This window comes from Lepisosteus platostomus, chromosome 20 (assembly GCF_059453375.1).
Source record: "Lepisosteus platostomus isolate fLepPlt1 chromosome 20, fLepPlt1.hap1, whole genome shotgun sequence".
Classification (NCBI taxonomy): domain Eukaryota; kingdom Metazoa; phylum Chordata; class Actinopteri; order Semionotiformes; family Lepisosteidae; genus Lepisosteus; species Lepisosteus platostomus.
In genome coordinates, this window is record NC_142630.1 from 14189723 (window position 1) to 14202686 (window position 12964).

At 49.2% G+C, this 12964-nt stretch overlaps 1 protein-coding gene and 1 long non-coding RNA gene across 4 annotated transcripts in view; one reads left to right on the plus strand and one right to left on the minus strand.

Annotated features, from left to right (window-relative positions):
- Window positions 1-229, minus strand: part of LOC148644578 (uncharacterized) — a 3245-nt gene extending 3016 nt beyond the window's left edge. The window contains exon 1 of the long non-coding RNA XR_015928631.1: window positions 15-229. This is a non-coding gene — a long non-coding RNA (uncharacterized LOC148644578). The remainder of the gene's footprint in view (window positions 1-14) is intronic.
- gfod2 (glucose-fructose oxidoreductase domain containing 2) overlaps window positions 1-12963 on the plus strand; it is a 14136-nt gene extending 1173 nt beyond the window's left edge. For 2 of the 3 annotated variants that reach the window (XM_088613560.1, XM_088613561.1), the window contains exons 2-3: window positions 3188-3527; window positions 9286-12963. In XM_088613560.1, coding sequence (XP_088469686.1) covers window positions 3275-3527; window positions 9286-10172 — 1140 coding nt within the window. In that variant the 5' untranslated portion in view covers window positions 3188-3274 and the 3' untranslated portion in view covers window positions 10173-12963. Of the gene's footprint in view, window positions 1-211; window positions 375-3187; window positions 3528-9285 lie in introns of those variants that run through there. The other variant, XM_088613562.1, reaches the window with a different exon arrangement.
- Window position 12964: the final 1 nt, after the last annotated feature.

The following is a 12964-nucleotide window of genomic DNA, read 5'->3' on the forward strand; positions in this document are numbered from 1 at the left end:
TTAATAAAGCAAACCTCACTTGCCAGTCGCTTCATGTTCTCCTGTTGTGTCGCTTGGGAGCTCGTCTGGGGTGTTGTTGGTTCAATGCTAGCTACTCAAGAGTATTTTTGAGAAGCCAGCAAATAATGTTTTTGAAAGCGTGTCCTGTAAGCCGGATGTATGGCCAGATGGTTGATTAATATTTTAAAGGAGTGGCGTGTTTTTATTGCGTGTGGTAGATAAGAGACGATCAGAACCGTCAGCTCTATATGCATATAAAAACGTCGGATTAAAGCGAGACGTTTTTTTTTTATCCAAAAGTACTTCTTGATTTTGCATTGACTACCAGAAATGTCATCGTTTTTCCTGTAGTGGAAGAAACACGCCTGGATAAGGTAAAAGGAATGTTTAAAAAAAAACTTCAATAACCGAGGCCCGGGACAGAGAATAAGGAACAGAAAATGTGCGGTGGTTTGAAGTTAATAAACTGGTCTGAGCACATTATACAACCGCTTCCTCTCGTGTTTCGAAGCTGTTCAGGTGTTGCTTGCAAGATTAAAGCTGTGACCGTGTTAATTACGCAAAAGGTACCCACAGGATTTACTTTGCCAGACTTCAAAACAAGTCGGTCTCACCTGGACTCTGGACTATCTGCCGGCTATCGCAAACGGGATCTTTCAACAGACACGCTGTACACTCGAAAGGCCACCCCGAGGGTTTTGAACCGTTTTTTCTTGAATAAACCCTGCAGAATATTTTGTGCACACCGTTCTTGTGATTAGCTATCAGTCTGTTACTGAAGACCTTAAAAGCCTACTCAAAGGCAGCCTTTTCCAGGAGTTATTTAACAATAATTCACTTTAAACTATTCATAATGATTTTTTGCACTGTCCAACTACATAACCAAACAGCTGTTAACAGTCAAGTAGCCACGTCCGGATATTTTTAAGGGTAACAGTAACCGTGTTTTGTGCGTCTTGCTGCAGTTTGTCACGTTTGAAATGCTGTTTTCAGTCACAGCAGATCTGTCATCTTCAAAGTGACTAACCTTGTGAAGAGGAGACTCTCCTCTGATTCAGGTTAGAAACATAAGTGCCTCCTCTGCGGCAGGGCTCTCCAACCTTGATCCAACCCTGATCCCCAGTCCAGTTAGTCTCATAGGTCACCTGTGTTTAGACATTGGCCACACCTGTCGGCTACTGATGAATCAAGCAAGTAATCTCTTCAGTTAATTGAATTCTGGTCCTTGAAGGCTGAGGTTTTAGTCCTCGGTGATCTCTGAATGACTTTGTACAACGTGCCTGTTTGATGGATGACACAGTTGATCTGGGGTGCCTCAGGACCAGGCCTGGAGATCTCTGCCCCACAGGGTCAGTGTAGCCTGGTAAGAGAGCTCATGTTTGCAAGTTTAGATCCCTGTTTCACACTGTCAGTGACCTCTAGTTGTGCTCGCACTCTGTTCCTGGAGCTGGACTCTGTTTATGGAAAATATTGTTATTGTTTTGCGATTTTATGACTGGTTTATTATTAGGTGCACATCTGCCCTGCTGTATAAATGGGTATTCTCGGGATCACCATTGTAACTGGGGAATTTCTTCGCCCAGTCCCTGAAAAGGCTCAGCTGAGAGTTGTAGACTGAAGGTCTAAAAGTTCCCGGTTCCCGGTGAGTTTCAACATTGAATTGGCACCGTTGGGTCATCAGTGACTGGTTATCGATTCGACTGTAAGGAATTCAAGGGCTTTTGGGAATCTGGAGCAAGGTAGCCAGTGCCCTCATTTTTTTCTAGAAATGCCCGCTCGAGATTCTCGGATCAGTTAGCTACATGGGCCGATTGGCTCCTCTCGTTGGCCAGTTTTCTGATGTGCATTGTGAGCACCTCTCTCGCGCGTTTTAGAGAACAGCGCTAGGCTGTTGTTGCGGAAGAGGTTTTATTGCAGAAGTAGATGTGAATTTTAACTCCCGGCACTGTCCTCTTGCTTGGGTCAGCTGTGTGCCTTCTGACATTACTACACATGTGCTGTTACCTACATCCTGAACTATAAAGTCACTGGTGCTGAATCTGAAACGTTAGACATTGCGATAGCAATTTTTCTTGTCATTAAATAGTCTTGTTTTCAAGGGGAGCTGCAGTCCCAATTTGTCACACCAGTTATTTTTACCTTGGTAGCAAAATACATTGACTGGCGGTATCACACAATTTGACATTCTGCATTCAGCACAAAATTGCGAACTTTATGTTCGTGAGCTGTAAGTCTCCAGGTTGTTACAAACTCAGGGTCTCTTCACAGGCAGGGTTAAACCTACCGTTCCTGCTCACTAGTCCCTGTAATGACTAATGTGATGTCTGGTGCACAACCTCGACTTACACACTCATACATTTCACAGCAGAAAAGTTCCAATGTGATCTGCATGCAGAGTTAACAAGTAGTATTTATTGGCAAAACCATCTCAAAGTTGAGAGCAATATTTCTGTTGGATTAAAAGAGATGTTTTCACAAGCCTGCTTGTTTAGAAAGTAATAGGGCCTTTTTCAGGTCACTGGAAGTTTTGTTGCCAGATTATGGCGCTGTGCGTACGTGTAAGTTTAGTCTATTTTGTGATGTAAATGGGGGTTTTACACGTTACTGTGTACGTTTTACTTTCATTGCAGTTCGAAATGCACTCATCAGTGCCGAATCTTTCTAACCCCCGAAATACAAAACTCGCCTTGCAGTTCCCCTTTAAGTTAAGCTGCACTTGTAGCAGTGAACGTGACAACTGTGTATTAAAACGCAGAATTAGTTACCCCGAGGAGCTTAAGCAAAAAACGTCCAGGGTGTCGGCTTCAGCAACATGACCGGGCAGCTTGTTCCAGCCCGAGCCTTTGTGAAATTCCTCAAGGGCGCTTGAGTTTTGCGCTTGCTGCCCCCCCTCCCCAGTCGAGAGAGCTGGGTGATGCGTCAACGGGACGTGTCCAGAGTTATTCCCCAGTCGTGCCCGAGTTTTTGCAGTTTGGTGGATAAAGCTGAGAAGCCTCTTTGGGGTCTACGTTCCTGAGCAGCTACAGCCCCACGCCCCTGCTCCAGGGAAGAGCTGGGAGTCTCGTGTGCGCCAGGGCTTTGCCGAGCGGTGAACCAGAGGGACAGAGACGGGGGGGCGGGGTGGTTTTTGTGCGCTCGGGGGTTTTGGAGCGGGCTCTCACGGGCTGTGCTTGGCGCTGTTCCGCAGGTGAGCAGGAGGGCGGCGCTGTGAGAGGCTGGCAGGAGATGCCCGTCCGGCCCTGAGTGCGGAGAAGGAGGTGGCTGCAGGCCGGCCATGCTGCCCGGCGTGGGCGTCTTCGGGACGGGGAGCACAGCTCGGGTGCTGGTGCCCCTGCTGCAGGCGGAGGGCTTCTCGGTGGAGGCGGTGTGGGGGCGCACGGACGAGGAGGCCCGGCAGCTCTCCCAGGAGCTGGGGATCCCCTTCCACACCAGCCGCACGGACGACGTGCTGCTGCACCCCGACGTGGACCTGGTCTGCATCAACATCCCGCCGCCGCTGACCCGCCAGATCGCCGTCAAGGCGCTGGGTAAGACGCCGAGCCTCGCCGAGCCTCGCCGAGCCCCTCTGTGCCCCGCTGCTGCCTGCCAGAACAGCCCAGTGCAGGTCCTCTGTTATCAGCCACTGAGATTCAGAAAGGAAACGTCCGTCCATCCATTTCCAAACCACTTCTTCCAAAATAATGTTAATAATAATAATAATGTTTCTTTATTAGCCCTATACAATTTATTGCATTAGGAATTAATCTTTTCACATACTTGAAAGCTTGGGGTCAGAGTGCAGGGTCGGTCATTGTACGGCGCCCCTGGAGCAGTTGGGGTTAAGGGCCTTGCTCAGGGGCCCAACGGAGTAGGATTCCTCTGCCGGCCGCAGGATTTGAACCGGCAACCTTCCAGTCACAGGCGCAGATCCTTAGCCACAGAGCCACCGCTCCGCCCAAATCAGGGTCACGGGGGGGGGGGGGTGGAGCCTATCCCAGCAAGCAACAGGCGCAAGGCAGGGTCCACCCTAGACAGGACACGAACCCATCACCAGGCCAAATAACGCACGGACACCAAGGCCGCTTTTACCTAGGATCCAATTAACCTTTTGCCTTTGGACTGTGGGAGGAAACCCACACAAACGTGGGGAGAACATACAGACTCCACACAGACAGCACCCCAGGTCTGGGATTGAGCCCAGGGTCCCAGGCCTGCGAGACAGCAATGCCACTGGGTCGCCCCTATACAGGAACTGGTAAAGGTTAATTTCATGCTGAATGGTAGAAAGAAGAGGACTCAACAGCTGATGCGTCATTGCTGCTTCTTTCTGCTTTTCAGCCTGGAATCAGCCTTGGCTTATTCCTTTATAGCCCCAGCTCCCCCCTCCAAAGAAAGTTACAGTTCTGTTTCGCCTCATGGGACCTCAGATGCTGCTCAGAAGCCTTCAGCTCTGCCTTACAGTAGAGCAGTGCTGTAGCATGACGGGTGAGCAGAGCCAAAGACAGGATCTTTCTTTCTCTTGACTTGCTGCTCCCAGCTTGGAGGTCTGGCAGACCTAGGAGCCCATCTAGAAACCGAGCCAGCGATTAGTCACAACTGAGAGATTCAAGTTTGTCTTCAGCTTTTTTTTTAAAAGTCTTTTCGAAATCCCGCTAAAAGACTTTGGAACTTGGGCTGCAGTTCTAACATCGCAAAGCTATTGGTCACAAAGGATGGCTTATAGTGCTCGCGACTCTAATCTCCCCTAAGGTCTGTCATGTGCTGATGCCCTCAGCAGGAAGAGTTCCTTGTTTGTTCTGAAGTTACGCAAATGAGTCCACTGCCTTTCCCTGCCTTGACAACAGAGCCTTTATTATGACTGGTGTCCGTTAATCGGATTCTTTAGCCTCACAATGGAGTTCTTATCTAAATAATACAGGGTGCTCATCTTACCAGTTAACCCAAAGCGATACAGAGGAACTGTAATCAGACTTGTGAACCTGTTTCGCTGTGATGATTGTTTTCACTTTTGGACTTTGCTACGATTTCCTGGTTACTATACCACAGAGGGGGATGTGGATCAGAATGGATTCTATTTGCATGTTGTTGGGTTAACTGGTAAAATAAGTACATTGCACAGATGAATTATGATTGATCATATATTGATTACGTGCAGTGATGCCATATGCAGTTACAGTGGGAGCACTCTCTTTGGGTTTTGCATGGATTTGTTCTTTTTGGTAGGATTATTTTTGCTATAAACAAATGCCTTGGCTTAGATCTTCACATCTCCTCTGGGGAATATAAATGGAAGCTTTTGCCTATTTAATCTTCCCTGCCACTTGGTTGTAGTGCTGAATTTGTTTAGATCCTAGTTCCTGTTTATGGCTGTAATAAACAGTCATAGTCTGATGACCGTGTGAAGCAATGTAATTTGTGCATCATTCATAGCTGCACAGTTATGAAATCCTTAAAAAATCTGCTCATTCTATTTTTCCTTTCTGATTCTGAAAATTGTATATATATCTGCCCTTATTTTCCTCACAAATTCCTGCCTGATTACCCTTCCTTCCTGATCTGGGCGGGTTAACTTCCTCGGCCGTTTTGTGTCTGAAATCGTCCATATAAAAGTCAATCTAGACAAAAAATTCATTTGTTTAGACCTTCTGGGTTTGTCAAACGCACAGTCGGACTTCTCAAGCCCACATTCGGCTTCTGTAAGAGAACATCCTTGTGGGTGTTTGTCTTCTGACTTTTTTTTTTTCCCCGGATAATGAGGTCGTGGCGTTCTTTGAAATAATTCGCCAGTCAACTGTCTGCTGCTAAGAGCGCAAATCCCATCTCGCATGCTGTAGGGATTTTGCTGTTAAAATTCCGGCGGTACTTTGAGAGGTAGATGGAACTGGAGGTGCCTGGAAATCCCAGGGTAGAAGTTGCCACTGCCTAATCTGGAAAGGGGCCGAACTGGGCGAATCCCAGCAGGACGGAGACTGGAGAACGAGTCGGCTCTGCAGCGCTGGCAGCAGACGAGTGTGCGCTGGGGTTATGGGTGAGGGTGAGCAGGAGAGTGAAGTGAGCTGGGGCGAGGACAGCGGGCCTGTGCGTCTCGGCAGCTCTCCCTGGTCCCCCCCCCAGCACCCCGCGCTGCAGGAAGAGAGCAGGGAGACGGGCCGGGCCAGCAGTGTCCGTTTCCTGCGCCGGGCCGCTCGGGGAGAGGCCTCGGCCCGGGCTGGGAGGAGCTGTGGTGACCCTGATAGGGAGAAGCCTGATAGCCTTTCTTTGTTTTGTTTTTTTTCCTTCTCTTCCTTTTTAGGCGCTGCCTTCTTTTTACCAATTCCTCCTCTTTTTGCTTTAACCTTCCAGTCCTGGAGTTTTTTTGTTTGCAGTGGCTTTGTTTTGGTGAATCTGGCTTGAACGGGCCCAAATATATCGGTCTTTGAAACCGCGGTGACTCATTAAAAATGGGCACAGAGGCTGGTGGCTATGAGTGTCTTTTAATTCTGAAGGGGGCTGATTAAACTTTAAATACTCACTTGCAAAAACTCCCTGAGAACAACGGATTAACACAAACACAGCCCCGAGGCACTAAAGGCACTGTTGATCAAATATGCTGATTGGACTGACTGATACTATCTACTTTATTGTCCACATACAGTGGGAATTTTCCTCTGGCCTCACTGAGACAGCAATAAAAACAATGTAAAGTACGTAAAACACCCAGTGGATTTCACAAGATGTGTTCACTCACTGCAACACAGCACAGTGTATTTTTGTTTTAAAATGACGCAGTTGATCTTTTTCGTGAGTGCCGTGTTAAAGTATGCAGGAGAAGTACGTAACAGGTCTCCGCCTATAAGGAAACCCATGAAAGCCTCCGACCCTGCAGAGCCTCCAGTTCCTAATACGAGGAAGGTGTGCTGTAACCCTGAAGGGCTCGTCATCGGCCCAGTCCAGACCCGGAATCCGCTGAGGGAGGCGTTTCATTATTCCGGGAATTAGGGAGTTAGAACGCGCCTCTGGGCTTTCTGGCTGGAACCTGACCAGGCAGGTTGGTTCTGGGGGCCAGGCTGGGAATTTTAAACAGGGCGGCAGAGCGTTTAACTACCTGCCTGTGTTCAGCGGCTCAGTGTCGCCACTCCTCACTTTTCCCCCACACCTGTACTGTGGGCACATCATGTCCATCCTTTAGCGAGTGAGTCAGGCTCAAAGTGTGTGAACAGGTTAGTCTTCCTGGCGGTCATGTGGTCCTGGTGGGAGGCTGGCGTGATGCTAGCTCACCCAGCCTGTTGGAAATGAGCAGGGCTCACCCACAATGCACTGTGTCCCTGCTGAGGGCTGCACCGTAGGGAGTCGGTCGTTTTCCTTTGTCTTGGGGCGGGGGGGACGCTAGAGCGAAAACCGTCGGTGACGTGCAGTTGGCTCGTTGCTTTTTAATTTCCTGTCTTGTCGCCTCGTGACTAATGAGGCTGCTCGCTGCCAGTGCAGTAAAAGAGCACTCCCATGAAGGAGCGCTGTTGGGGGGGGGGGATGCGAGGAGGTTAAGGGTGAGTGAAGGGAGCCCGTAGGAAATGAGGAAGACAAACAGGAAAGCAGAGCTGTTCAGCGAGGGTAAATTACCCACAGGAGGCCGACCCCCTCCTCCTGCAGGGGGCTGTGTTCCTCAGGACAGATGCAGGAGCCCTGTGGCTCTGGGGGGTTTTCCTGTCCCAGCGTCCTTCCCGAGCCCCTTCTCTCTCACACACACACACACACGCTCTCATGCTCTCACGCGCGCCTTATCAGGAGCGCAGCTGTAGGGGACTTCTGCCAGTCTCTCTGACAAGAGCCCTCTGTCTGCCAGGAGACCAGGCAGTGCTGTATCGCAGAGCTGCAGAGCTCACTCTGAGCGGCCACAGCTTTCTGGGTCGCAAGCTCTGTACCTCTGAGCCATCGACACAACCTCACCCGCACTCAGCGATATTGAATTGTGCCCAAGCGCTAACTCCAGACTGCCTTCCTGATGGATTCCAAGACAGGGCTCAAGCCTTGTGTAGCGAAGAGGCTCAGATGCCCTTAATTGCTCAGGGATGTTCAAGTGCTTTTTTGAGTGAGAAGCTTGGTAGCCTATCATAAACCTGAATTTAGCACACAGCGGTGTCCTCTTCAGCTGTGGCAGAGGGACGTACCAAAAGGTGCAGTGACAGTGGGCCGCCACTAGAGTCCGCCAAACTCTGAGCTAAAAAAACTTTTAAATGCATTGCTCTGTGATTGAATAAGCGAATTGTATGTTTCTTTTATCACGAGATTGTATAAGAGCATGTTGTTTGGTCCACCAGATGTCAGTTGACTATTGAGAAAGCTGTGTTAATGATTTCTCTCTCAGCCTGCAGTCACAGCTGTGTGTCAAGTTAAGGGACTTTGTCAAAGGACTGTGCAGTAAGGCATAGCCAGGATTCCCACAGAATCTCTTCTGAAGGGAAATTTAAACCAAGAGCAGGAGGCACTTCTTTTTCCAAAGGGCCGTGGGAGTGTGTAACAAAACATCCAGCCGTGTTGTTGGGGCCGATACCCTGGCTTTTTTCAAGAAATAGCTGGATGGGAATCGCGGAATGCTTAGCTGATCAAACCCAGCCTCTTCCAGTTAGCAAAGTTTAATCCAACTCCCTTTCAGGAGAAAAGGGTAAAAACGGAAACTGATAGCATGCATGTATTAACTGGAAAAACGAGCATGTCCTCACACAAAACGTACTGGGAGTCTGAAATGAGCTGCCAAGCCCTCCCGAAGAAGCAGGTTCTCTGGGAATCCTGAAGAGATCGTCTGATCAGCAACCACGATGGATTGAAACTTAAAAAAAAAGTGTCAGGAAGTTTTCTCTTGAGTGTGCTTGAGCGGATGGTTGTGAATCTCCGCAGTTGCTTTAATCGCACAGGTTAGTCTCCTGCTTTCCCAGGCCCTCGTGTCATTTGCAGTGCAGGACTTTGGCGCCCCTATCCTCCTAATAGTGTAATTGAATACATTCATGAATTAGAGAAGACTGTCATTGGGCTTTGATACTTCACAGGATTCCTTAATCTGTTAAAATCTTTTGCACCATTTGCACTGAATCATTTATTTTAACTTGTCACATGTCAGTGTAAACATGTATAGTTTAAAGCCCGACATGGGTTGGGTTGCTGTGCGCTGGGACTTGTCTGTCCTGCCATTATTGCAGTCCATGCAGTAGATCGTCATTGCAAGATTCGCCACTGCAGGAGGCTTTAAAGGCTTTGGCATTTGGGAAATGCGGGTGTAGATGGCGTGAGAGCCGCTGTGACTCCCTTTCTCTCTCTCTCTCTGCCTTGCCGAAGGGATCGGGAAAAACGTGATCTGCGAGAAGGCCGCCACCTCGGCCGACGCCTTCATGATGGTGACGGCGGCCCGCTACTACCCCAAGCTGATGAGCCTGATGGGGAACGTGCTGCGCTTCCTGCCGGCCTTCGCCCGGATGAAGCAGCTGATCGACGAGGGCTACGTGGGCGAGGTGATGGTGTGCGACGTGCGGGTCTACTGGGGCAGCCTGCTGGGCAAGACCTACAACTGGATCTGCGACGAGCTGATGGGCGGCGGGGGACTGCACACCATGGGCACCTACATCGTGGACCTGCTGAGCCACCTGACAGGCCGGCGGGCCGAGAGGGTGCACGGGCTGCTCAAGACCTTCGTCAAGCAGAGCGGCGCCATCCGGGGCATCCGGCACGTCACCAGCGACGACTTCTGCTTCTTCCAGATGCTGATGACGGGGGGCGTCTGCAGCACCGTCACCCTCAACTTCAACATGCCGGGGGCCTTCGTGCACGAGGTGATGGTGGTGGGCTCCGCGGGGAGGCTGGTGGCCCGGGGCACCGACCTCTACGGGCAGAGGAACACCGCCTACCAGGAGGAGCTACTCCTGGCCGACCCCCCGGGGCCGCTGGACAAGGGGCTGCTGGACATCCCCTTGCCCTACCTCAGGGGCATGGTGTGCATGGTGCAGGCCCTGCGCCAGTCCTTCCAGGGCCAGGAGGACCGCCGGACCTGGGAACTGCAGCCCCTGGCCGCGGCCGCCTCCTTTGAGGACGGGCTGTACATGCAGTGCGTGGTGGACGCCATCAAGACGTCCAGCCGCACCGGGGAGTGGGAGACGGTGGAAGTCATGACCGAGATGCCCGACGCCAACCAGAACTTGTGCGACGCGCTGCAGAGGATCAACCCCTGAGGATCCCTGCAGCCCAGCCGGGCTCCGGGGGCGGTGACCTCCCGCCTTCAGGGAGCTGGTGAAATTCCTCCATCCCCTCTTCTGGAGGTTGTGCTCGGCCAGTGATTAGACTTCCCCCCCTCTTGTAGAGCAAATAGGAGCTACAGCACACGGAGCCCCTCTGCGACCAGACCGAGCGTTTGCAGGCCTTCACTCGTGCTGTCTTGCCGACTCCTCTCGTTCTGTCCTTGGTGCTTTCGTTTCATTCCCTTCGTCTGCACATTGTGCATCTCTGGTTTTCAAAGCAAAGGCCTTTATTTTTTTTTAATTCAGAGCCGGCAGCTGGTAGGGGTTTGAAACTAGTTCTAACAAATGTGATGAATCTTTCCAGAGCTTTGACTTTCATCAGGAAGTAATTACTCCTAAAATATATATATATATTTTTAAGTTTTGACAACTTAAAAAGCTCGTTTTTTTCTCACGGAACCTCTTCGATGCTTTTTTTCTGATATCTTTTTCTTGCATGAAAGGTGTTCTCAGGTCTGATCAGCATGATTAAGAACCTTTAAAAGGTTACTGGCTCGTTTGGTCAGGATTGCTGGTTAACTTGACAATACAAGGGGATCTTTTGCCCTCTATCCATATCAGAATGCCCTTTGACCTCTGGGGTGGAGGGCTGGTCAGTGCCTTATTGCTGGGGTTTCCAATCCTAGTTGTATTTTGTGCCAACCAAGCTTCGTTTCCTACTTTAATCCTTCGTTCATCTTTATTCTTAAGCATGTGGTAAGTTGCTTTTAACTATTGCATAGCCTAAGAAACTTAAAACTCTTCAAGTTTCAAATGCACCCCCCTCCCCCAACTGCTCTCAGTTAAGTAGAGCGCTCGTCTTAAAACACGAAACAGGTGTGTCTGGGCCAGGACTAGGACTGGGAGCCCCTTACTTTAGGGCACTGAGTTATCAAAACCTTCTTCTCATAAATGAACATCTCTACTCCTCCAGAATCCATCAGACCTTATTTAATCAGTAGCTGAAGACCTATTTTGAAAGCTCAGAGAAGCTAATGCTGAGCTCACATAGGTCATGAGGAACAGGGATGTGAAAACCTGCAGACACCACTCTCCAAGACAGGATTTGTGCATTACAGCCTGAGTGTGCAGTGCAGTCGGGCACAGAAGCCAAGCCTGCCTGACTGCAGCCTGATCAGTGAAGCACAGATGTGTGGTCGTGCAGGGAATCGTGGGCCTGGAGGCCCACACCCCTGCTGGATTTTAATCAAGCCAAGCTCTTTTACGCAATTGAACTACTTGACTTAATAATAGGATTAACTTTCAGCTCTTCAACACTTTGGGTCGCCTTTTAACTGTTGTGTTTCATATGTAACGTACGATTCCCAACTTTTGATTAGAAGAAGAAAACTTGCAAGTATTCAAGCAACCTGTTAGTCCAGTTAAGGCTTCAATTAAGTAATTGAGTGGGGCTGGAATGAAAACCAGCAGTTCTGTGGGCCTCCAGGCCGGGATTGAAAACCCCTATTCTGGGGCACTGAGTTCCCCAGCCTCGTGTCACTGTTCTGTAATGTGTGGCACTGTCGTTGGCAAGATGACCCCTGAAGAGTGCGTATCAGAGGGGTACAATCACACATGACTGACACAGAACGGAAAGTAAAACAAAATGGGTGTGTTCTGTTAGTGAGGCGCTACATCTCTTCCTTCGCGCGTCCCCTTTGCTTTAGTCATCCCAGTGGGTCGGACTGTCTGCCACTGGGAATCTTCCACTTAGCGCTCGGCTCGGCTCAGCAGGTGGAAGACTGAACCTGCAGCAGTCCTGAATGCCCTGCGGATGTTTTCTTGATCCTACCCGAAACGTGCCTGCTGCTTAGGTGTAGGGGGGTCTTGGAGTTGCAGTTGGCGTAACTGGGCAGCCCGTTCTGTCTCTGCCAGATGTTCTCCATTTGCGATACCCTCTCTGTTTCATCTAAGATGATGTTAGACTGAACCTGTCCTTTTGAGATTTTCAACCTGCAAATGACACTGGACATATCTGTAGATGTGTGTGTGTGTGTATATATATATATGTTTGGGGACATAATTAGCAGTTTAAGTCTCCAGACTACATATACAATGTACTGCCTTCACTCTGTGAGAAGAATGAGAAATCCCATGTGCTTCAGAAATGAGCTTTTGTAACTGAAAGATACAAAGAAAGAGGACTGTAACTGGACTATGAACCTCAGGAACAGTTGTATCTAAAGAGGAACCATGCTCCTAGGCCCAGTGGGATTCTCTTGGGTGTTGTAGCCCAGTACCAGGAGACGTTCAACAGTTCTGGGTTTCATTCAGTCTGTATGAAAAGTATCCAGACAAACAGAAGTCAGGGTTAGGGGCTCTTCGGGCTTGAATTTGTTCATTTGAGGAATCGATAGCAGCTGGTGTTCTTTTCCCCTGTTACAGTAACCAAGAATCAGGCCATCTTCTACCTACGAAGGTATGAAATGAGCACAGCTGTAGTGTTCCTCTCTTTACTGGTGGTAGTGCGAAACACTGTTGCTTTTTTAACGTTGACAAGTATTCTTGGCTACTCTAAACTACTTGAGAGCTTTGATGTGAGCCTAAGGAAATGTTTTTAATACGTTGTACATAGTTTGTAGGTGAATATTTATTGTGTTCCTTTGATATCATTTTTGGTAAATGTTTTATTTTGGTGATATTACTGTAAGACGGGCATCTTGAGACGTGGGGGTGTTTTTTGTTTTTATAATCCATACTGTTTGAATGTAACTCTGAAAGGAAATAAATATCTTGTAGCCTCCTGG